Here is a 26,703-nt window from a genome sequence, read left to right on the forward strand (position 1 = left end):
AACTTGAGATCTTTGGTTCCAACCCCAGTGTCTTTGTGCGACGCAGAAAAGGTGAACGGATGGACTCTACATGCCTGGTTCCCACCGTGAAGCATGGAGGAGGAGGTGTGATGGCGTGGGGGTGCTTTGCTGGTGACACTGTTGGGGGTTTATTCAAAATTGAAGGCATACTGAACCAGCATGGCTACCACAGCATCTTGCAGCGGCATGCTATTCCATCCATCAGGACAATGACCCCAAACACACCTCCAGGCTGTGTAAGGGCTATTTGACCAAGAAGGAGAGTGATGGGGTGCTGGGCCAGGTGACTACCTCTTGAAGCTCATCAAGAGAATGCCAAGAGTGTGCCAAGCAGTAATCAAAGCCAAAGGTGGCTACTTTGAAGAACCTAGAATATGAAATATATTTTCAGTTGTTTCACACTTTTTTGTTATGTATAATTCCACATGTGTTAATTCATAGTTTTGATGCGTTCAGTGTGAATCTACAATTTTCATAGTCATGAAAATAAAGAAAACTCTTTGAATGAGAAGGTGTGCCCAAACTTTTGGTCTGTACTGTATATATATATATTTATATATATATATATATATATATACAGTTTCTGCACTTTTTAAATATGTTTTGCAGCCATCTTTACCACAGTGTGACAACTCTAATGCCGCGTACAGACGATCGGACATCCCGACAACAAAGCATTTTTTTCCGACGGAAACTTGTCTTGCATACACACGGTCACACAAATGTTGTCGGAAATTCCAAACGTCAAGAACGCGGTGACGTACAACACTATGACGAGCCGAGAAAAATGAAGTTCAATGATTCCGAGCATGCGTCGAATTGATTCCGAGCATGCGTAGGATTTTTGTGCGTCGGAATTGGCTACAGACGATCGGAATTTCCGACAAGAACTTTTGTTGTCAGAAAAATTGAGAACCAGCTCTCAAACATTTGTTGTCGGAAATTCCGACAGCAAATGTGCGATGGAGCCTACACACGGTCGGAATATCCGACCAAAAGCTCACATCGAACAATTTTTGTCAGAAAATTAGAGGCATTAGAGTTTCAATTTGTATGCAATCAGGCAGGCCCTTGCACTACATAGTTTTGGTAAATTTGAAGACAAAAATCTGCAGAAAATCTAATAGTGTGTATGGGGCTTCTCTCTCTCTCTCTAAAATCCATACCAGACCCTTATCTATGCAAAGCAGTCTGGCTGGATGAGGACAATAGCCTCTTTCCTACAGCCCTGGCTGTATGCACTTGCATTTTTGCATTAGAGTAGTGCGATGAAAACATCCCATATTTTGTTCAAACTGCACATCTAAGGGATTAGAGGAAATTGTTTTGAAGCAACACCAATATTTTCTTGTTAATATAATCTAGTTATAAAGTGTTACTAGGATTGTTTTTTTTTTTTGGGGTGTTCAAAGCTGCCATCGGGTGGCGCTGCTGATCCAGGTTTTAAAATGATCAGCTATGCTACATGACAAACTTGCACAAAAGACAGCTTTGACACAGTATACTCAAACATTAGGTAACTTTTTTACAGATATCAACTTTTTTATACGTATTATTATAGAAAAAGAATAAATATAAGATCAGCAAATAAAGTTGTCATTCTCAAACTGCATAGAAATTATTGCACATGTTGGGAAAGGCCGTGTGTCATACATTTTTGATACCGTATTTGCCGGCGTATAAGACGACTGGGCGTATAAGACGACCCCCTAATTTTCCAGCTACAATGTATAAGACGACCCCTCACTGTGCCATTATACATGCCTCACTGTGCCATTATTACATGCCTCACTGTGCCATTATTACATGCCTCACTGTGCCATTATTACATGCCTCACTGTGCCATTATTACATGCCTCACAGTGCAATTATTACATGCCTCACAGTGCAATTATTACATGCCTCACAGTGCAATTATTACATGCCTCACAGTGCAATTATTACATGCCATTGCCGACCTCACTGTACCATTCCATTCCCTGCCTCGACGATCTCCCTACCTTCTCCTGTTTGCAGAGTATGTCAGACGGCGGCCATCCATTATTCAAAAGCCGCGCCTCCTCCTCAGGCTGTTCCATGATAGGTGGAACACTAATTTTCCCAGCAAAGCCTCTGTTCAGTGTTCCGCCTATCAAGGATGTCCTCTTGTCCGAGGCCGAAGCAATACAAAGAGAACAGAATACTTTTTCATACAAGTACATTCAATACAGCAGACACATATCGAGAATATGAAGTGTTGAGGGTAACAAACGCTTTAAGTTCACCTTTGAGAACACGTTACGTGTTCCACCCATTTTTAGGGTGGAAAAAGTAACATATTCCCACTCTTGCTTCGTCTCCCTGATCCACTGTATCTAGTGACAGCAAGTGGGGGATCTTCTCCCCCTGCTTGCTGTCACTATTTAAAATAAGAATAAAAACACGACTGTCTGGGTATCCACCTGCCCGGTTGCATCATTCATTCAGAGAGTTCTATGAATGGGAAGCTACAAGTACTGACTGCCTTTGTGGCTGTTGGCTTGTAGTTCACAATGAACTATCGGGGTTCTGTTGAGCAGTCTAGGTAGTTTATTGTGCATACCTCCCAACCAGCATGGATTCTGCGGGAACTTCCCGCACAGGCTGCATCTTCCCGCAGTCCCACGAATGTGTTAATTTTCCCGCACAGGAAGCTGTGCAAGAAGAAGGAGCACAGGGTCTGAGGGGAGACATGCACAGTTGTGAAAGACAACTGATCAGCGGCACCCGATCCGCGGCACCCCCCGCTGAACAACTTTATATCCTGTCTGAGGGGAGACCTGCACAGCTGTGCCAAGGTGAGAGACAACTTTGACCAGCGGCACCCCGATCCGTGCGCAACCCCCCCCCTCAACAACTTTGTACCAACCGGCATCACCCCCCCCCCCCCGCGCTGGTCCCTGTTTGTAGGGACTGTATCTCTTCTTGAGGCCGGGTTCACACTGATAGGACACATCTGTTGTACAACTATCATCCTACTTTGCCCTGCTACATCTGTCCTACTTCCATCCGACTTGAATAAAGAAGATAAGATTTTGCTCTGACTTTGAGTCAGTAAGACTTGTCCTTTGACCAATCAAAACAATCCCAGAGTGACATAAATTCCTTACTTAAAGTCGGATGGTTAGGACAATAATAATCCTACTATGATCCGACTTCAGTGATATTCAATGGGCTGAAGTAGGACCAAAGTCAGACCAAAGTAGTACAGGGATCATTTTCAAAATCTGATCGACTTGTGTCGGACCAGTTAGGACGGCTCTCACAGGGAAACATTGATTTGTACACGTCATGCGGCATGTGCTCCCACTGTCGGAGTGTTTGCCGTATCAGTGTGAACCCAACCCCAATCCCTCTGACCCTCTTCTCCTTTGCTTTTTATGATATGATATTTTTGATATACAGACCTCTACAAATAATATACTATTAAAACCGCCAGATGTGTTATACTGCACTAATCTAGCTCATTATGCCTTTCTCTTGCAGGATTTAAAAAAAAAAATGAAAAAAATTGTGAGGGTTCACTTTCTCTTTAAGGTATAAACCCTTACATAAACCCAGTGAAGTGAATAGCCCCAGGTGATACACAGAGATGAAACAAATCCTCCTACAGAAGTTTTACTTGTTTATCTGCCGTCTTCCATTGTCTACAACCCTTCAAAAGAGCACCATTGTGAAAGAATCCTTCTGAATCTGTGAGGAGCAGTGAAGAGGGGGTAGAGAGGCTGAAGCTACACTGTGTGAGAACTAATTGGAGGAACACTCCCCCACCCCCGCATATAGACAGAGGAATGAAGGAACATGCAGAGCTGCATTCTGAATAGACAGGCTGTGTGCTAAGCTCTTCCCCCCGTCACAAATTTATCTCACATGTTGGGGAAACTTCTTGGAAGCGACTTATGCTGATAACAGAGGAAGGAAGCACCAGAGAGAAACGACACTCAGAGCTTTGGATAGAGACAAGTAAACACTAAACATATGTGTGCTTTATTCACATTTCATGACTGGGGTTTACAACCACTTTAAAGTGTAGATATAGCCATTTGGTTAGAATAGAAAAGGTTGGATCAGGTTATTTTTTTTTTCTGTGTTCTTTTGGGGAGGTTTTTCTCCAATTCCTGTTCTAAAGATGCAATAGCAAGTTAGAGAAAATATCAAAACATTTGGAGTAATTCCTCTATTTAAAATTTGACCCCAGACAGGTGTCACCACTGGAAAATGTACCCCCATTTCGTGTTCTTAAAACCTGGCCATACATTCATAGATTTTTTTAATTCTGCTGGCATAGATAGACGAATCTCCAGCTGCTCCTTTTTTTTCTGAATGTCAGCAGCATCTGATTTCATGTGTGTGCTGTTTAGCTAAACATCTTGGGGCAGATCCACAAAGGTATTACGCCGGTGTATCTCTTGATACGCTGCGTAATTTGAAATTTCCCGCGTCGTATCTTTGTTTTGAATCCTCAAAACAAGATACGACGGCATCTCGGCTAGATCCGACAGGCGTACGTCTTCGTACGCCTTCGGATCTTAGATGCAATTTTTCGGCGTCTGCTAGGTGGCGTTCCCGTCGTAATCCGCGTAGAGTATGCAAATTAGCTATTTCCGGCGATCCACGAACGTACGAGCGGCCGTCGCATTTTTTTACGTCGTTTCCGTTCGGCTTTTTCCGGCGTATAGTTAAAGCTGCTATCTGGTGGCGTACTCAATGTTAAGTATGGCCGTCGTTCCCGCGTATAATTTAGAAAATTTTACGTTGTTTGCGTAAGTCGTCCGTGAATGGGGCTGGACGCCATTTACGTTCACGTCGAAAACAATGAAGTCCTTGCAACGTCATTTGGAGCAATGCACCATGGGAGTTTTAAAGGACAGGGCATGCGCAGTTCGTTCGGCGCGGGGAAGCGCTTCATTTAAATGAAACACGCCCCCTACTCGCCGAATTTGAATTCCGCGCCCTTACGCCACGAGCGATACACTACGCAGCCGTAACTTATGGCGTAAATTCTTTCAGGATTCAAAGAATAGCAAAGTAAGTTACAGCGGCGTAGCGTATCTCACATACGCTGCGCCCACGCAGATGTATGTGGATCTGCCCCCTTCTGTCCAGCTTTCACAATTTTTCAGTTGAAGGATGTTGAGTAGGAGCTGACAGAGTGAATTTTGTCCGGCTCATTACAAACCAGTCAAAATTTGCATAGAGTTTTGCCAACCTAATTTTTGATTACCCCTCATGTTCTGTTTCATTTTTTTTTTTTATGTGGACACAGCCAGCTAAACCAACTAAAATCAGTGGCCCGGATTCAGAAAGGAGTTAAGCGGTTGTAACTCCGAATGCGGACCGTCGCATCACGGCGCCTGATTCATAGAATCAGATACGCCTCAATGTTGCCTAGATACGAACGGCGTATGTCTCCTACGCCGTTGTATCTTAGGGTGCATATTTACACTGACTGCTAGGGGCGCTTCCGTAGATTTCCGCGTAGAATATGCAAATGAGATAGATACGCTGATTCAGAAACGTACGTCCGCCCGGCGCATTGATTTACGTTGTTTACGTAAGGCTTTTTCCGGCGTAAAGTTACCCCTGCTATATGAGGCGTAGCCAATGTTAAGTATGGACGTCGGGCCAGCGTTGAATTTTGCGTCGTTTGCGTAATTCGTACGCAAATAGGGCTGTGCGTAAGTTACGTTCACGTCTAAAGCAATTTGCGGCGTAATTTGGAGCATGCGCACTGGGATACTTTCACGGACGGCGCATGCGCCGTTCGTTAGTAACGTCAATTACGTGGGGTCACGATTAATTAGCATACAACACTCCCCCTACCAGCCTATTTTGAATTAGGTGGGCTTACGCCGGCCCATATACGCTCCGCCGCCGTAACTTCGGGCGCAAGTTCTTTCTGAATACAGGACTTGCCTCTCGAAGTTACGGCGGCGTAGCGTATATGAGATACGCTACGCCCGCCTAAAGATAGGCATTTCTTTCTGAATCCGGGCCAGTCTCTGTCCATCCACATTCTATAAAAAACAACTCAGACAATGAAACTTTGTTATGGATACTTACACAATGTATGTGTGCACAAAGGAATTCCTCCATCTTGTCTTTTTCCACAAATTCAAATAAATGAAGCTGTCAAAGAAAGCATACTTTTGTTATTATGCTTTTTGTTATTATGCCACAAAGAATCTCAAGAAAAATATAACAATACTCCATATTGTATTTTTAGGAGCTAAAATAATTGTACATCAAAGCCTGTTATATAAAGAGAATCTGCCAGGACAGAAATATGGAGGATGCCATGTGCCTGTGCTGTTATGTGTATCCTTACTTCAATATTAATTGACTCCCTGACTTGGATCAAACATGTGCATATCAGGTGTCCACAGCAGTCACAGCTTCCATGACTGGATCCTTTGAATGCACTGAGTAATGTACCTAAAAATATATAGCATGTGCTTTGTTCAATCGCCTGTTTCTGTAAGGACGGGTACACACGGGCAAACATGTACGATGAAACCGGTCCGTTGGACCGTTTTCACCGTACATGTCTGCCCGGGGACTTCTGTACGATGGCTGTACTAACCATCGTACAGAAGTCCGCGCGTAAACAATACGCGGGGCGTGTCCGGCGACGTGGGCAGGCCTGCCTTTTAAATGCTTCCACGCATGCGTCGAGGTCATTCGACGCATGCGAGGGACGGCGGGCGCTCGGACATGTACGGTAGGTCTGTACAGACGACCATACATGTCCGAGCGGGCAGGATTCCAGCGGACGGTTTTAAAACAAGTCCAGGAATATTTGCACGCTGGGAAAAGGCCCGGCGGGCAAATGTTTGCTGGAATTCTGCCCGCTCGCGCCTACACACGACCGAACATGTATGCTGAAACTGGTCCGCGGACCAGTTTCAGCATACATGTTTGGTCGTGTGTATGGGGCCTATGGCCCCATACACACGGGAGGATTTATCCGCGGATACGGTCCAGCGGACCGTTTCCACGGATAAATCCTCTCGAGGATTTCCGCGGATTTCTATGCGATGGAGTGTACTCACCATCGCATTGAAATCCGCGCCGAAATCCTCTGGCGATGACGTGTCGCGCCGTCGCCGCGATTATGACGCTGCGACGTGCGCGACGCTGTCATATAAGGAATTCCACACATGCGTCGAATCATTACGACGCATGCGGGGGATCCCTTCGGACGGATGGATCCGGTGAGTCTATACAGACCAGCGGATCCATCCGTTGGGATGGATTCCAGCAGATAGATTTGTTTGGCATGTCAGCAAATATTCGATCTGCTGGAATCCATCCCAGGGGAGAAATATCCACGGAAACAGATCCGCTGGAGTGTACACACCATAGGATCTATCCGCTGAAACCCATTTGCTGGGATTTTTCAGCGGATGGATTCTATCGTGTGTATGGGGCCTAAGACATTTTGACTGGAGCATGCATATGTTCCTCAGCACTAGGGATGAGCTTCGTGTTCGAGTCGAACTCATGCTCGTTCGAATTACGAACGTTATGGGCCGTTATGATAATTCACTGCGGCTATGCAGTGTATTTCTGGCTGATGATTGGCCAAGCATGCACTATGACCCGCATGCTTGGCCAATCACAGCTTGCAAAAAACAGGGAGCCATAATTGGCCAAAGCCAATTATGGTTTTGGCCAATTATGGCTCAGGGGGTTTAGTACACGTCCCACACTATAAAAGGCCGCCTGCAAGTCAGCATTGTGTAGTGTGTTGCGGTGGTTAAGACAGAGAGAGAGTGTCATTTATTGCAGGTAGATAGAGCAGGCAGGCAGGCTAGTCAGTAAGAGTTACAGTGTGTAGAGGATATATATGCATCCCAGGTGTTGTATAAATGTTTATACACTGTATTGAGTTTAGCTAGATCTGCTCTTCCTAATTTACTGACAGGCAGGCAGGTGACTGTGCTAGCTGCAGTATTCTCACGTGGTGTACTGTCTGTGTCCTCTGCAGTGTGCACCTAAAGCTACGTGGTGTGTGTACTTTTCGTGTCCTCTGCACATTGTGCACCTAAAGCTACATGGTGTGTGTACTTTTCGTGTCCTCTGCACATTGTGCACCTAGCGTAAAGCTGGTGTTTCTCATATTTATTCCTAGAGTCAGGGATCTGCTCATATTAATACTACAGGCAGAGGATATTGCTGCAAGTACTTTCATGTGGTGTACTGTCTGTGTCCTCTGCAGTGTGCACCTAAAGCTACGTGGTGTGTGTACTTTCCGTGTCCTCTGCACATTGTGCACCTAAAGCTACGTGGTGTGTGTACTTTCCGTGTCCTCTGCACATTGTGCACCTAAAGCTACGTGGTGTGTGTACTTTCCGTGTCCTCTGCACATTGTGCACCTAAAGCTACTTGGTGTGTGTACTGTCTGTGTCCTCTGCACATGGTGCACCTAACGTAAAGCTGGTGTTTCTCATATTTACTCCTAGAGTCAGGGATTTGCTCATATCAATACTACAGGCAGAGGATAAATGTTCATGCGAACGTTCGGTCCGTTCGAAGGTTCTGGTGCGAACCGAACGGGTGGGTGTTCGGCTCATCCCTACTCAGCACATTGAGGATTACTTGGAGGAGAGCAGTAACTACTAAAGGCACATACAGCGATCAGACATAACATTATGGCCCCAGACAGGTATAATGAAAATCATTGATTATTTTGCTACAATGGCATCTGAAATTGGGTGGGATATATTGGGCAGCAGGTAAACATGTCCCTAAAACTGATGGTTTGAAATCAGAAAAATGGGCAAGCATACTCATTTGAATTGCTTTGAAAAGGGTACATTTTAATGGCTAGACGAATGGGACAGAGCATCTCCAAAACTACAACTATTGTGGGATGTTCCCAGTCTGCAGTGGTCAGGACCTACCAAGTGTGGTTAAAGGAAGGAAAACCAGCAAACTGGCAATACGGTCATGGGTGACCAAGGCTCATTGAGGCATATGGGGAGAAAACGTTGGTTTGTGTAGTCCGAGCCAATAGAAGAGCTACTGTGGCTCAAACTGCTAAAAAAAGTAATGCTGGTTCCAATAGAAAAGTGTCAGAATACACAATGCATTTCAGTTTGCTGTGTATGGGCCTGTGTAGCCACAGACCAGTCATGGTGCCCACCCTGTCCCTGACCCATGACCACAGCCAAAGGCACCTGCAATGGGCACATGAGCATCAGAACTGAACCACGGAGCAATGGAAGAAGGTGGTCTGGTCTATTTATTTTACATCATGTTATTGGCTGGGTTTATGTGTGTCATTTACCTGGGGAAGAGCACCAGAGTGCACTATGGGAACAAGGCAAGCCAGAGGAGACAATGTAATGCTTTGGACAATTTTCTGCTGGGAAACCTTGGGTCCTGCCACTCATGTGGATGCTACTTGGAATGGAATCCATGCTTCAACAGGTAATGGCTATTTTGGAGGCAAAAGGGAGACCTACTCAATATTAGGTGGGTGGTCATAACGTTATAGTTGATTGGTGTATGTTGCAGCTACTGCCTGGCTTATGCAACTGCACAAGCCCAGAATTACTCTCCCTTTAGGCCCCTTTCACACTGGGCACCAGAGGTGTGGTGGCGGTATAGCGGCACGATTTTTAGCGCTGCTATACTGTCATATTTACTGCTAGCGGTGCGGTTTTAACCCCCGCTAGGGGCTGAGAAAAGGTTAATATTGCCCGCAACGCACATTTGCAGAGGCGCATTGCCCGCGGTATTACCGCGGTTTCCCATTGATTTCAATGGGAAGGAGCGGTGTAGGAGCGGTAAACACCTCGCTCCTATACCGCTCCCAAGATGCGGCTAGCAGGACTGTTGGAGCGGTCCTGCTAGCGCACCACTTCAGTGTGAAAGCCTTCAGGCTTTCACACTGAAGACTGCAGGGCACAATTTTTTCAGGTGGTATAGCAGCGCTATTTTTTAGCGCTAAACCACCTGAAAAACGTGTCAGTGTGAAAGGGGCCTTACCTTCTACAAAGGATGTGCTGTCCTGCACATTAGTCCTGAGCTTTACTAGGCTTCTAGTGATGCAGAGGCTGATGTATGAATAGTGAACAAAAAGCTACATTTATTGTTGTTTGTAGCAGCTAATCAAAATACTGGATTATTAATCCTGGACTGTGAAAATTGCAGTTGAATTCTTCTTTAGGTTTATTTCTAGTAACTGTGCCCATGTTTACCCATAACTTGCACTGGGTGAGTGGGTTAGGACCAGAGACTTGGTGGACATTCTGTATAAGGGCTCATTCAGATGGGCACTGAGACCCATCCTCTGTGCTGAGCTCCTCTTGGCTGCGTGTGCATCATGCTTGGAGCTTTGTGCAAGTAGCCCAAAGAAGTGGATGCAAGATGGATGCAAAAACCAGCTCAACACATAGGACGGGTCTCAGTGCCCATCTGAATAAAGCTACCCTAGCAGTGAGACAGAGTTTTTTTTAAAGGCACTATAGGCTAGAAGCTCTCAAAACCTGTCTTTGCTACAGAATGTGCATACTGGTCTTGTTCTAAATCAGGGGTCTTCAAACCTTCTAAGCAAAGGGCCAATTTACTGTCCTTCAGGCATTTTACTCATACATAGAAACATGTATAAAGACTCTTAAGATCTGAAAGCATATGCGATTATCTGGCATCCTGGCACACTTTAAAGAAAGCTACAAATCTGCATGGGTGAAAAATATACCACATCTCCAGTAATGTGAATGTAAACATTATAAACATTGGTTCGAATTGATCAAAAAAGGCCACTTAGGTCTTAATTGACCTGTACTGCAGGGTTGGTCAAAAGTGTAATGCAATGGCTCAAAAGGCCATTATTTAACATGAACATAACATTGAACATTCATAAAATTTGATTGAACATTAATATTGTATATGTATGAAGGTGTAGTAGGGAGCTCTAGCAATGATTTGTACAGGCTTTCTAACCCATTCAATTGATTGCTCTTCCAGACATTAGTCGGCCTGGATATAATCGAATCAGGCTGGACTTGATTTAATCTCTTGTCTTTGGGTAGTTAAAACCTGGAATGGAAAAGCTTCAAGGGAAGTGGTTGACATTTTATTCTTAGTAATAGTAAGTATATGTAGCACTCTCCTAGATAGGTTTCTAAGTGATAGGAAAGTTTAGTTTTTGGCTGGGTGGTAGTCAGCTTACTTTTTTCTATTTGTATAGTTGTGCATGTGGTTTCTTTCTAAATCCAGTGAGGCTGTGGTTTCTCACTTCTGTCAGTAGGTGTCACTAGCACCCCTGGCTATAGTTTGTGGTTCCGATGCCAGGCTGAGTTATGAATACTCATATTTCCCCCAGCTATCCCAGTAGGAAGTTCAGGCCACAGGGGCATGATGGGGGTGGATATAAATATCTGGAAAGGCCACATGCTAGCTCTCTTGCCTCAGGTGGAAGCCTGAGAAGTTTCTGATGGATTTTCTATGCTGCTGGGCCAAGAAGCATGTTTAGGGTTTAGCATGTGCTGGGTGTTCAGGCCTACATCTTGCCTAGGAGATTCACCAACTGGGAAAGTTGCCTTTTCTGAAGGCCTTGCTGCTGATCTACATTGATTTTCATCAGGGTCCCGACTGTGCTAGAGCTGGAGGGGGGCATACCTGCAACTGCAGACACACCACTGAGACTTCACCCTTGAAAATTCAGTCTACTAGAGGGCAACAGGAAGCTAAGTCTGGACAGCTATTCAGAGGCCTTGTAAGTAAAAAACTGTTTGTTGAGCAGGGTGATGTTTGGTGCTTTAAGGATATAAAAGCCAGTGTAGCTTTACAGGATAAAACTCCCACTGTGTTGCTGATTTGCCCATTCCTTCCAGTCTCAGAGGTTTAGAAGTGATATTTAAAGGACAGTGAAGTTAGCTTTAAAGGTGCCAGAATGTATCAGAGTATCCCATGACCTTTACCCTTCCCCAGTTACAAGTTTTATCAGGATTAAAACCTAAAAAGACATCCCCTAGAGTAGACTGATTACTGGGTCAGTGTCCATGGGGTTGCTATTGTGTTTGCTAGCAGCTGTTGCACGTTCATCATAAATCAGCGCCCCTTTCGGGGGTACTGCTACACAAAAAACATTACTAGGTAGATTCACAAAGAGTTAGGCCGGCTTATCAGGAGATATGCCGACCTAACTCTGAATCTACGCCGGCGTTTGTTTAAGCGTATGCTCAAACAGAGATACGCTTAAACAAAGCTAAGATAGGCCGGCTTGCGCCGTTCTATCTTAGCTTGCAATGTTTCTGATGGCCGCTAGATGGCGCTTCCATTGCGGCTGCGTAGATTATGTAAATGAGGGGATACGCCGATTCACGAACGTACGCCAGGCCTACGCCGTCGAATTACGTCGTTTAGGCAGCCTATGAGGTGGAATAACAATGTTAAAGTAAGGCCGCCGTTCCCGCCGCGAGGTTCGAAATTTTTGCGTCGTTTGCGTAAGTTGTCCACGAATCGGGAGTTACGTCGTTTACGTCCACGTCAAAATCAATAGGCCCGTACGGCCTACTTAGCCGCAATGCGCACTGGGAAATGTAGTCGCCCGGCGCATGCGCAGTGTCAAAAAACGTCAAAAAACGTGAGGTCAAGCTTCATTTCCATACAACACGCCCCCCTCCAAGCAATTTGAATTAGGCGCCCTTACGCCCGCTCGTTTTAGGCTACGCCGCCGTAGATTAGCAGGTAAGTAGATTGTGAATCACTACTAGCCTAATTAATTTACGGCAGTGTAGCCTAAACAGGCTAGGCTAGGCCGCCCTAAAGTTAGGCCAATGTGTGTGAATCTACCTATACATGTTCCTTTTAATTGCCATGTACTACTAGCTTACTTTAGTTGAAGATTTTTATATCTATAGAATGCAAGGCAACCTGAGCAATGGAGTTTCTACAACATTCAAAGGGCAATATAAATCTGAAGCTATGTAACTACTTCGATGTCAAACTGGATTATGTATATACATACCTTTTCAGTAAAATTATCAGTTTTGTAGTTTGGACTTTCTGAGAAATAAGATTCATTAGTGATGAGGCAGACTATAGCTTTTTTCATGGCTCCTGTAGTCCAAATAATATCAGCAAGAGATGCTGCTAGGGCCCTTTCTTGTTGTTTATGGCTTATTTCAGATAAACTAGAAAAAAGAAAATAAAAAAACATTAGTGCTAAAATTAATAATTATTTTTCTACATTTTTTCAGTGCATAATATGTGACGTATTTAAACATGGATTCTAGGTATATACTTATTTTTACATAGCTACACTGAGCCAATGTAACTATGCATATACCATATTTGACTGATCCTTCTAAAGACGGGGAATCACTGAAGTATGCACCACTACTACGGAGATCTCCACTAACTTCTGGGTCCTGCACCGAGCATCTGCCCTGCTCCACAGTGAACACAAACGTTTACCCGCTTGGCATGTGCACCATTGAGAGAACACGCATTCTCTGACTGGATGAGGTGGATAGGCATTGCAGAAACATCACAATCTCCACTTTGTCCAATCAAATAACAATTTGCATTCATTGGTAAATAGCAAAGCCTTCTCTTACTGTGATGAGTGGGCAACATCATAATGCAGCAAGGCAGCTGCTCAGCACAGGAAATAAAAGCTAGTAAAGATCACTGTAGTAGTGTTGCCTATAAGGCGGCGTACACACGGTCGTTCCAAACCGATGAGAATGGTCCAACCGGCCATTTCCATCGGTTCACCGCTGAAGTGGCCTGATGGTCTGATGTGCGTACACACCATCGTTCCAAAAACCGATCGGGTCAGAACGCGGTGACGTCAAACACACAACGTGCTGAATAAAACGAAGTTCAATGCTTCCAAGCATGCATCGACTTGATTCTGAGCATGCGCGGGTTTTGAACCGATGCTTTCTGTACTAACCATCGGTTTGGACCGATCGGGCAGCGGTCCATCGGTTCGATTTTAAAGCATGTTTTTAAATTTTGGACCGAAAGACAACAGACCGATGGGCTATACACACGGTCGGTTTGGACCGATGAAACTGAACCTCGGTCCATTCTCATCGGTTTTGTCCGACCGTGTGTACGCGGCCTTACACTAATTTAAAGCTTCCTCAAGGATACCAGAGGTATGGTATATGCATAGTTACATTGATCCAAGCTGCACCACTGTAACACAAAAATATCCATACCTGAAATTCATCTTTAAATATAAAATATACTAAGTACTTAAGAGTTATACGGTACGCACAGTCATCTATTAACCCACTAATTTGTATTCCTTTGGAAATTAATTATATTAACACATAAGAACAGTAACACTAAATAACTGCATCTTAGTATCACTCTTAGGCTGCATTCACACCTAAGCGACAGCCGCGTACGCGTGTAGCGGCAGATTTGCCGCGATTACAAATGTTTCTTTTTTTTTTTTTTTTTTTCTAAAGTATTCCCATTGCTGTCTATGGGAAAACGCGCGTGTCGCTTGAAAAAAAGGGTCCGGGACTTTTTTTCAGGCGACAGGCGTTGCGCGTCTATGAGATGTGAACCATCTCCATAGACGGCAATGGGAATTCTCACCTCTAGCGACAGAAGCGTCCCGCGTCGGGCGTTTTGTCGCTTAGGTGTGAATGGGGTCTTAGTCTGGCTATACATGAGTTATTTTGAGTGATTTGAGTCAGAAAATTACTTGATCCCCCCCCATCCAAACACTCGATGACCCGATTTCAGAATACACTGATCAGCATTGCCGTCAGTGCTGATTAAGAGAAAATTTTCCAACAGGCTGGTTGTACACAAGTCGTTTATTAGATCAGCTAGTGTACAACCACTTTATTGCCTGACTGGTTTTTTTTTTTTTTTTTTTTTTCCACGTCAGACATAACCACAGCAAGAGACCTGCTCATGATTTTATTCATAATTCCGTCTCTATTTCAGGTATAGCATCATTTGTGGTGGTTTATTTTATTTTATTTTATTTTTTTGCTTGATTCTATATTTGTTATTCTGCTATTTGCATATTGCTTAATAATTTTTTTTTTTTTTTTTATTATAAACATAGCTTCTTTCAGCCCTTTAACAATTTAAACGGGCTAAGGCGTTCCTCATATATACTCGGTCCAACATGCTATCATTACGTGATAACGTGGCGCAGCACCCCATCCTAGTCCCTTCCCTCCCCCCCCCCCCCACTACCCTTCCCACCCCTCCCGGACCATCTCCCGACTCCACCTAGTATTTTGATTTCCTGTAATGCTGCATTCTTATTCCTCTCTCATATTTTCTGCGTATTTCCGAGACTTTTTGAAATCAATCCATGTTTCCCAAATATCCTTATTTCCTGCCTGTTTCTTTTCGACACCGTATTTTACTTTCTCCCTCCTATAAGTACCCTCTACAGAGTCAAACCACTCCCATATTTGCGGGCTTACCGGGTTTCTCCATTTTAGGGGTATCAATCGTTTCGCGGAGTTCAACAAATGCGGAATTAGTGATCCCCTATATTCGTTCACTGGCGTTTCTCCCCCGTGAAAGAGGACTATCCAAGGGTTATTTTCCAATTCTTTTTTAGTTATCTCCTTTATCAAGGCCAAAACTTTTCCCCAGAACGTTTTGATTTTTACGCAGTCCCACCACAGGTGGGCCATCGTTCCTCTTGCCTCACATCCTCTCCAACATTCCTCTGACTCCCCTACTCCGAATTTGGCCATTTTATCTGGGGTAGTGTACCATCCTGTCAGACACATGAAGTTCATCTCGGCGGTTTTTACATCAACCGCCGAAGTATGAGTCAAATTAAGGATTCTCCCTATTGTCGTCTTCCCCCTTGGAACTCCTAGGTCTCTCTCCCATTTCTGTATGTAGTTTAGCGTATCCGACTCGTCTATTTTCTGCAAATATTTATATACTTGTAAGGATAAAATATGGACGGTTGGGACTTTAAATGAGATGCGATTAGCAATATGCGATTAAGTATAAATATATATATATATAATGGCAAATGTAAAAATTCTTACCATAAAGACCAGGCTCAAAAATGTTTTTTGTATTTTGTTTTTTCAGTGCTCTCATTTGCCAGACCAACCATAGATAGGGGCGGTTCTATGTTGCTTTCTGCTCCCTGTCTATTAATTAGCACACCTGGGTTCCTCCTTTGGAGGCCTTAAAAATCACAGTTAGGACTGCAGTTACACAGAGTGCCGTGACGTGGCCTGCAGCTTCCCAGACATTTGCAAATGACTGCAACTGAACCTCTGTTTTAATTACATACAGTTAGACAGACTAATTTGGTTTTGTGCTTCTTTGGTTTGGTATTTTTGAGCCTGGTCTTTATGGTAAGAATTTTTACATTTGCCATTATATATATATATATTTATACTTAATCGCATATTGCTAATCGCATCTCATTTAAAGTCCCAACCGTCCATATTTTATCCTTACAGGGATGGAGGCCTGTGGTGACCCAAACCACATGCCTCATATAAAGTCCCAACCCCATTTTTTACATTAACCAGGGATGGAGATGCGATTCCAGGAGTGTCACACATTGCCTCCACAGATCTACCACCAACAAGTTAATTCATGCATTGTCGTTTTTTGACTAGCTGACCCAGTTTGATGTGGTCCGCACCCAGTTTGGTGGTATTTTGGTTTGGTAGGCATGTTTTTGGTTTCACCCCTGTTTTTTGTATTTTGTTTTTTCAGTGCTCTCATTTGCCAGACCAACCATAGATAGGGGCGGTTCTATGTTGCTTTCTGCTCCCTGTCTATTAATTAGCACACCTGGGTTCCTCCTTTGGAGGCCTTAAAAATCACAGTTAGGACTGCAGTTACACAGAGTGCCGTGACGTGGCCTGCAGCTTCCCAGACATTTGCAAATGACTGCAACTGAACCTCTGTTTTAATTACATACAGTTAGACAGACTAATTTGGTTTTGTGCTTCTTTGGTTTGGTATTTTTGAGCCTGGTCTTTTATGGTAAGAATTTTTACATTTGCCATTATATATATATATATTTATACTTAATCGCATATTGCTAATCGCATCTCATTTAAAGTCCCAACCGTCCATATTTTATCCTTACAGGGATGGAGGCCTGTGGTGACCCAAACCACATGCCTCATATAAAGTCCCAACCCCATTTTTTACATTAACCAGGGATGGAGATGCGATTCCAGGAGTGTCACACATTGCCTCCACAGATCTACCACCAACAAGTTAATTCATGCATTGTCGTTTTTTGACTAGCTGACCCAGTTTGATGTGGTCCGCACCCAGTTTGGTGGTATTTTGGTTTGGTAGGCATGTTTTTGGTTTCACCCCTGTTTTTTGTATTTTGTTTTTTCAGTGCTCTCATTTGCCAGACCAACCATAGATAGGGGCGGTTCTATGTTGCTTTCTGCTCCCTGTCTATTAATTAGCACACCTGGGTTCCTCCTTTGGAGGCCTTAAAAATCACAGTTAGGACTGCAGTTACACAGAGTGCCGTGACGTGGCCTGCAGCTTCCCAGACATTTGCAAATGACTGCAACTGAACCTCTGTTTTAATTACATACAGTTAGACAGACTAATTTGGTTTTGTGCTTCTTTGGTTTGGTATTTTTGAGCCTGGTCTTTATGGTAAGAATTTTTACATTTGCCATTATATATATATATATTTATACTTAATCGCATATTGCTAATCGCATCTCATTTAAAGTCCCAACCGTCCATATTTTATCCTTACAGGGATGGAGGCCTGTGGTGACCCAAACCACATGCCTCATATAAAGTCCCAACCCCATTTTTTACAATATTTATATACTTTGGAGATATTTCCTTTTGAGCTTTCGGTACTGCACATCTGTTCCAGTATAGTGTACTCCTCTCGTGACCTCAATGGGTGTGGGAGGCACTTAACGAATGACACCAACTGAAGGTATCTCCACTCGCTGAGTGCCTCCATTTCAATCCTGATTTCGTGTAGGGCCATAATTTTGCCCTCTAGTGTTATGTCTTTTAACTGTGTTCTATTTTTAATCCACTTACCACCTACCTCTTTAGTCCCAGGTGCAAAATATTCGTTTTCTTTCAAATCTATAAGGGGTGAGTTGAATTTAGTTTTTAATTGTTTGTGTAATCGATCCCATATCCTTAAAGCGTTATGTGTAATTGCGTGTGTTGACGTGTGTAGGGTTCTACAATGTGGGGGGTTCCAGATTAATCTCCCTAACTGTGCCCTCGCTAAAGTGCATTCAATACTTATCCACCTTTTATCCTGTGACTCTTTAGCCCATTCTATGACCCGTGTGAGGACCGAAGCGTTATAGTATAATCTAATGTCAGGTACAGCCAGGCCGCCTTTTTTCTTAGTTCGTTTTAGAGTTTGGGCAGAGACTCTGTGTTTTTTATTGTTCCATATGTATTTCATTAGAAGGGAGTTAATTATTTTGATATATGACGGGGGCAAATAAATTGGGACCATTTGGAATTTATACAAAATTTTGGGGATAAGTACCATTTTTACCACATTTATCCTCCCAAACCACGATATTGGTCTATTGTATATAGTTTTAATTTCTCTTTTAATCTCGTCGAGAAGGGGGATGAAGTTTATTCTATATATTTTTTTCAAAGTATTTGCCATTTTTATACCCAAATACTTTATCTCTCTTTGCCAGGAGAAATTGTATTTCTTCCGCAAATATAGTTCTTCATCTTTGTGGATATTAATATTCAAAATCTCAGTTTTTGTTGTATTCATTTTAAAGTTTGAGACCTCGCCATATTGTTTTAAGGTATCTATTAACTTCGGGAGAGTGACTCTTGGGCTGCTTATGTAAAATAATAAATCATCTGCAAAGGCCGACAGTTTATGCTCGTCTTCACCTACTTCTACCCCATAGATTTCTGGGTTTTGTCGGACCATTGCCAGGAGGGGTTCCAATGATAGGACAAAGAGGAGGGGGGATAGGGGGCATCCTTGCCTAGTCCCATTTTTCATCTCAAAAGGAGCGGATAAGGATCCGTTAATTTTGATCCTTGCACACGGGTGGAAATATAGGGTTTTGATTCTCCTTATCATCCCTGGACCTATTCCTATGGATTCTAGGGTTTGTATCAGGAATCCCCAGTCTACCCTGTCAAAAGCTTTCTCAGCATCGACCGACAGGAATAGACCGGGGGTCCCACTTTCTTTGATCTGCTCAAGGAGAAGGAGCGCCCTCACACCATTGTCTTTTCCCTCCCTCCCAGGTATAAAACCTACCTGGTCTGGGTGGACGATGGCTGTCATCGCTCCCTTCATTCTTTCCGCTAAAATTTTTGCATACAGTTTCGTATCTGCGTTCAGGAGTGAGATCGGTCGATAACCCGAGCAAGTCGTATTATCCTTTCCCTCTTTTTTGATCACTGTAATCGTTGCTGTTAAAGCCTCTCTACTCATTTCATAGTCAGTTCCAAGACCATTAAAGTATTGGCAGAGTCTGGGGATTAAGATGGTGCTGAACTTTTGTAGGTAGGCAGATGTAAAGCCATCTGGCCCGGGACTTTTCCCCTTAGGAGTGTTTTTTAAGGCCTCCCTTATTTCCTGTTCCGTTATTGGACCTTCCATCTCTTCTACCTCCTCTTCTTCTAATTTTGGGAGATTGGTTAACTGCAGTATTTCCCTACTCTTATCCATTTTTTCGCGTGGGCACCTGATCTTTTGTTGGATATCGTAAAGTTCTTCATAGTAGCCCCGGAATACTTCTGCTATTTTATTTGTCGCATGTACTAAATCACCATTCCTGTCTCTGATTTTTTCTATAAAATTCCTAGTTTTCTTTTTTCTTACCATTCTGGCCAAATTTTTACTAGGTTTGTTTCCCCAGACATATCTTTCTCTCTCTGTCCGGTCTATATATTTCTTAGTTTCTTGTTCCACCAGAGCTCTATATTCATCCCTTCTTATACTCAGCTTATGAAATATTTCCCTCTTTTGCCCCTGTGATTTATGCTCCTGTTCTAGCCGATATATCTCCTCCCTTAATGTTTTTAATTTACTCGTTCTTATTTTGTTTTTCCTTGCCCCTTCTACAATAAAGATTCCCCTTATATACGCTTTATGGGCCTCCCAAAGGGATGCTCTTGAGATACCCTCCTTGTCGTTCTCCTGAAAATACCATTCCAACTCTTTCTGTATCCTCTCCACTACCCCCTCGTCCCCCAACAGACTCTCATCCAATCTCCATTCTGGTGGTGTGTCTTTTTGTATAGAAGTTTTTATTTTTAAGGTTATAGGGGCGTGGTCTGATAACGTCATGATCTCACACCTTGCTTCTATCACACTGTCCAGAAGTCTGTGGTCGACGAGGACATAGTCGATCCTCGAGTACGTCCCATGCACAGGTGAGAAAAACGTGTAGTCGCGGGCCCTCGGATTGAGGATCCGCCATACATCCACCATTTGATTTTGTGTCATTTGTTTTATCAGTATTTTTAGTTGCTCACGATTTGTCCCCTGTGCACAGGACGTACTATCGAGGCTTGGACTCATACAGAAATTGAAATCTCCCATCATAACTACATGGCCCTCTTCAAATTCTTTTAGTTTTCTCATGATTTTACTAATATATTTAACCGAGTTTACATTGGGGGCGTATACATTAGCTAGGGTATAGATCTCTCCTCCAAGTTTTATTTTCAGGAACAGAAATCTCCCCTCCGGGTCTGTTTGTCTATCCACCAATGTGAATCGGATTCTACGAGCGAATCCAATAGCAACCCCCCGGGATCGCGATGAAATTGTATCCCCATAATACCATATCGGATATTCTGTTGAGTAGAGCTTTATATTGGATTCCAAGGTAATATGGGTCTCTTGAAGATAGGCAATATCTGTTTTATGCTGTGTTAATTCACAAAGAATTTTGTGCCTTTTAATATGGGAATTTAGTCCCTTTACATTATATGAGAGAAACTTGACATCTGTCATATATGTTTTTTTTTTTAAGTGTTTGGAATATTTTCTTGTGAAGTCGGTCAGATGGTCTCCCTGCCCCCTCCCTTTTACCCCCCTCCCCCCCCCAGCGCCCCAGCCCCCCCTCCCACCCTCCCCACCCCCGGCCCACACTTGGCCTGGGAGCCTCTGATGGGGGATTTTTCGCCCTCATCCTTGACTCCTCATTCGTGGTGGTGCTCGGGGCACTCCCCCGACTCCCCCCCCTCCCCCCCTCCCCACCCTGAACCCCAATCTCGGGTCGTACAGAGCCCAACTAATCTACCCATTCTGGGAGCTCTGGTGTCGTTAAGTCCATTTTGGAGCAAAATTCATTCAATTCCTCCGGGTGTCTGAGTCGTGCTGTTTTACCTCCTTTGATGCCAATGAGGCACGCCGGAAACCCCCACTGATACCTTACATTTTGTGCCCTCATGAGCTCCAATAGGGGTTTCAAATGCCTTCTCCTGGCCAACGTTTCTTTAGACAGATCAGAGAAAACTTGTAGCTCAATGTCTCTATATCTCAAGGGAGGTTTTCCCCTGAGACTTCTCCCGATTTCCTCTTTATCCACATAGTTCTTAAAACGTACAATCACATCCCTTGGACCATATTTTCCTATCTGTTGGGGGTTTCCCACCCGATGTACTCTCTCAATCTTAAGGGGCTTGGATTCTACTGATCTTACTAACAAGGGGTTCAATAGAGTGTTCGTAATGTCCCTGAGGTCTTCGTCTTTTTCTTCTACAACCCCTCTAATTCTGAGATTCTGTCGTCTATTACGATTCTCCTGATCCTCCATCCTATATGCCGCTAATCTCTGATTTTCAGTCAGGGCTTTTACTTGCTTTTTCAAGGAGTTTATTTCCTGGTCCTGCTCCTCTATTCTCCTTTCCGTCTCGACCACTCTGTCGCGGAGCCCACCTAGGTCTGCTCTTACCTTGTTAATTTCTGTCTTGATGATGTTTTCCATGGCATTTTCCATCCTCATCAGCATGGCATTCATCTCTGCCTTCGTGGGGGGGTGTGTATCTTGATCTGACTCCCCTACATTATATTGCTCTTGCTCACTTTCAAGTGTCGTTTCACCTCTAGAGCTCTCAGCGCTACCTGTTCCTGTACCCTTTTTTGTATCAATCTTTTTTTTTTCAGATTTTTTTGCAAGACCTGGGCTTTTACTATTCCCTTCTTGAGTCATGTATTGTTGTATGGAGCTATTCCCTGAATTGTTCTTAATTGGTTTTGTAGTACCCCCTCTCGTTGATCTATTCATTTTATTTGTGGGTCTGATTCTCTTCCCCAGTTTGAAACGAAAAAAAGAATAAAAGGGGCCACGGGGAAAAGTAAAAAGATAGGGCAGCAATCTAAAGGGCCCCCCTTTACGCCCGATCAGTCCGTTGTTCCAGGTGACCCTGTCTCCTTTCCCTTTTTTTTTTTTCCTTTTCTTCCTTTCTCTCACCCCTCGGGTTAAAAAGCCTGTTTACTTCTTTTAGATTGAGTTCTCCTAGTACGGCCTGATTGTCATTTTACTGGGGAATACCTTCTGTGTTTTACCGAGGATGTTTCCTGTATTACGTCAGCCCAGTTTATCGTATATGTTCCTGAAGTAATGCAGACGTAAGGATTTTGAAGGATTTTGTAGCTGCGATATCCAAAATTATAGTGCCTCTATGGCCACTATTCAGCAGTAGGGGTCTTTCCTCCAAAAGTCATTACAACAATATCCAGGACCCTAAGATACCGTTAAATCCGCTTAATCAGTTCTCGGTAGGGGGTGTTCTCAATGAGGGGGGGGGGGGAATTATAGTTGAGATCCAGCTCCAATCTATCCCCCTGTTTATCTCTACAGGCCCGTCAGAACCGGCAGAGATGCTCCATAAAATTCTGTTCAGTTAGAACATTGGGCCAGAGTCTTACTATATCTAAGGCGGACAGCAATGCATGGGAGTCACTACCAATGGAATAATGAGTTAATCATAAGTTATTCCAAGTATATAGCTCTCAGATATTCCACTTTTACTTCTCCCTGCACCGAGCTGATGGTATATATTAATTTCAATTTATAGTCGTTCTCCTCCTGTTCACTTCAATTGAACTCTCCCCACTGTTGAACCCCGTAAAAAACTCTGCAGCTAGATATAGTCCATATGTACACATAGATCTCCTTATATGCTATAGTTGAGGATGTTTATGGGGCATGTTCTATGCCTGAGTTTTACTCTCCACAATAAGGGGTCTCCTACTACACATACAGGTTTACCTCCTGCACTCAGTTCGGCCCGCTATGTTCTAGTGATTACAGTCCCGCCTTGTTATTTGTCTCCATATGTAGAGCTATAAATTTCATTTGGGCTGGTCGACTCATTTATGCCCGCATTTAGCAATCAGAATATTATGACACTTATATGCTGTGGGGGGGGGGGGGGTTGCAAAGACACCCCTGTTTATGTGGATAACTCTGCTCCCCCTTTTTTTTATAGCTTCCAGATACTTCCAGATACTCCCGTCAGAAAAACAAAAGGAAGGCTTCTTGCACTGATCCTTTTTGTATCAGCTGGGCTAAGCATTTGACTCCCAGGTTGGGCATACAAGATAGGAGGGGGGGGATGAAACCAGGGGGGGGGTGCAGCGGGACAGCGCCCGACCCAGCTCGGCTCACTGAGCGTCTCACCCGACCCGGTATATTCAAATCCGCCTGCTGCCGCCGCGCAGTTCTCCTTCCCTGCAGCGCTGCTTCCTCCTTATCGCGGTTGCTCTCGGCATGTCCTCGGTCAGCATCCAGCTCCGGGTTGGGAGATCCCGCAGCTCCGCGGCGTCCGTCCTTTTGGCCGTTGAGTCTCCGTCTCAGCCGTCGGGGGGGAGTCAGCCTCTCACGCTGACATCTCTCCGATTCCGAGGCTGGGATGGTCGAATCTTCGGGTCCCGCCGCCACACGCTACAGCGAGCCAGGGAGCGCTCCGGCACCTCCCACCCTCACACACGTCACGTCCGCATCCACCACATCATGCCTGACTGGTTTTAACGTTTTTTTTTTGTCAGGATTCTGACGCCTCAATGACGTCACGGGGAGGGGGTGTCAACCTTTTTTCAATTCTCACATGTTTTGATTGGTGGCTGTTGTATATATATTTTGCTGCTGCACTGGTGCACTTTATCACATGCCTGACGGAGGGGTCCTGCGTGACTCCGAAACATTGCACCTTTGTGATGTGTTTTTTTTACAATAAAACTTTTTTGGACGTTCCATGGTGTGCTGGCGAATATGTTTGATAGTTTGAAGTCTCCAGGACCCAACTGGTAATCGTTGCAGCACCCACCATTCTTTTGAGTCATTTTTCCAGGAACGTGAGTGATTGGACTATTAATCAGACTAGTGTACAACCAACCTGCCCATACATCGATTGAAATTTGGCCAATTCCTGCTGAACCGGCTGAGTTTCAATCTACGTATGACGTGCTTTAGAGAGACTTCAGTACTGTTTTGGTAAAGTTCCGACTTTAGATATGCTTTAACTTTAGCTGTTGTATTTTTCGTATAGATTTACCTCTTGAAGGAGCTGTGTTCTTGGCCATCCTTTGTAAACAGCAAGTGCTTAATGATGTGTGATTGCACCACCATCTGAATGGCTCTTGTTCCACCCTTTGTAAAGCAAAATAATGGTTAATAAATGTTATATACCTACAGCAGCAAGGAAAGATACTATACCCACATTTTTGCTCCTCAACTTCACCCCTTTTACTGAAAAATCTGTCACAAAAGAAGCTAAGATTCTTGTCGTATCTCTTCCTTTTTACATGGCCTCTTGAAGGAGTGGTGGGAAAGTATTACTTCCTCAGCAGAAGGTGTCAAAACCTCCCCCGTCAGGAACGCCTAGCTTCTCTAAACACAGATCGCCTCCAAGCTCTAGCCAGACTTCATCTTCAAAACGTATTGTTCAGCGCTTCCTTATAGCACAAGGCTTAGCCTTGAAAGGCCATGAAACTCTCTCCAAAGCCCTGTTCACAATGAAGGGGCACCTTCATTACTATTAGTGGGGGACGCTGTTGCGAGGTTCTGTGGGACCTCGCAAAGGGGCATCCTGCTTCAGAATCATTTTCACAGTGGATAGGGAATTTGATTACACTCAAAAATAAATACCATTTCCTGTCCTTCACCCAATTTGTTTGAGTATCCTGGGCCTTGAGGCACCAAGCCAATACCACCCAACTATGTAGGGCTGCCACCTATTCTTCTCTCTGGTGAGTGTGTTTTATGGATTGGAAAGGGGGAGGTTTAACTGAGGGGGCAGAGCTGTACTGGAGGGAGGGAGAGCTGTAATGAGGGGGGAGAGTTGTAGAGTTGTATTGAAGGGGAAAGAGCTGTATTGGAGGGAAGGGGGGTGCTGTACTGGGGGGAGTAGCCGGGGGGGGAGCTGTGCTATAGGAGGGGACCTGTACTAGTTGGAGATCTTTACTATGATTGCCCTATTTATTACTCTCTATTGGATGTCCAAAGGTGCCCAAGGTCTTTTACAATCATAGGTGTGCGCACAGGGTGTGCCAGGTGTGCCTGGGCACACCCTAATCCCCCTGTGTTGTGCAGATTCCCCCTGCTGCTTGGCTGCAGAGAAAGGGACTGGGGAATCTCTGTCCTCATTCCCCATTCTCTGTCTCTAAAGTGAGACATCAGGGGTCTGTTTGGACCCCTGATATTTCACCAAAGCCCCTCAATGGGGCTCCAAAAAAAAAATTGTACAACATTTTTTTTATAGAATAATAATAATAATAATAATAAAAAGAAACGACTGACACAAATTTCTTCCCTACTGACACAATCCACTGCTCCACTGCCCTATATATATTTACACATACACATGTGTGTCTGAGCTTTGTACTGCACACCCTAATGCAATAGGCTGCGCACACACCTATGTTTACAATCCTAGCAATGCTCTTGCTGCACCTGCTAGGATTTTTGTAAAATATCTCCATATAGCAAAATATTTATTTACGACAAGGAATGTAGGGCCAAATCCTCAAAAAAGCGGCCTAACTTAACTTTCAGCAGTTAAGTTACACAGGCGTTAAATTTCTACCTAAGTGCCCGATCCACAAAGCACTTACCTAGAAATTACACGCCGTGTAACTTAAGTGCCTCCGTCGCAAGGCGGTCGTCTGATCGAGGGGGCGATTCCTATTCAAATGAGGCGCGCTCCCGCGCCGGACGTTCGGCGCATGCGTGTGACGTCATTTTTCCCGACGTGCATTGCGCGAACGTACTTTATGCCGGGCTTTGTGGATCGCGACGGGACAATAAAGTTGCGTCGGGTAAAAAAAAAAATATGCGCTGGGAAAAAAAATTTGAAATAAAAAAAAAAAACGCGGCGATCGAAAAAAAGGTTTGTTTTTACAAGGTCTAAACAGTTTAGGCCTTGTAAAAGCATCCCTAATTTTACGCATGCAAAACGTAACTTACGCAGAAAACACAAAGCTAAAATGGAAAATTGAATACCTACCTTTCTGTAATTTTCCTTTCCTGGTGCCTACCCATGGCAGCATACCAATGGTCATGGCTCCGCCCCCACTGACCCACAGGACCACGTAACTCTCTCAATAAAAAGAGCTCCCCCCCTCAGATAGGCATTCTAGTTACTAGCCCTCAGACCGCAGAGCAGTCCATAAGGGAGGGTGTATGCTGCCATGGGTAGGCACCAGGAAAGGAAAATTACAGAAAG

General features: G+C 44.1%; 1 protein-coding gene across 1 annotated transcript in view; it reads right to left on the bottom strand.

Moving 5' to 3' along the window:
* The window catches only part of MINDY4B (MINDY family member 4B), an 86,178-nt gene that overhangs the window by 17,723 nt on the left and 41,752 nt on the right, over positions 1-26,703 (bottom strand). Inside the window, exons 6-8 of the mRNA XM_040349161.1 lie at positions 24,535-24,629; positions 13,022-13,187; positions 6,103-6,168 (exon numbers count right to left, since the gene is read on the bottom strand). Of these exons, the coding sequence (XP_040205095.1) occupies positions 6,103-6,168; positions 13,022-13,187; positions 24,535-24,629 (327 nt within the window). The remainder of the gene's footprint in view (positions 1-6,102; positions 6,169-13,021; positions 13,188-24,534; positions 24,630-26,703) is intronic.

The sequence above is a fragment of the Rana temporaria genome, chromosome 4, assembly GCF_905171775.1.
Source record: "Rana temporaria chromosome 4, aRanTem1.1, whole genome shotgun sequence".
In the NCBI taxonomy this organism is placed as follows: Eukaryota; Metazoa; Chordata; class Amphibia; order Anura; family Ranidae; genus Rana; species Rana temporaria.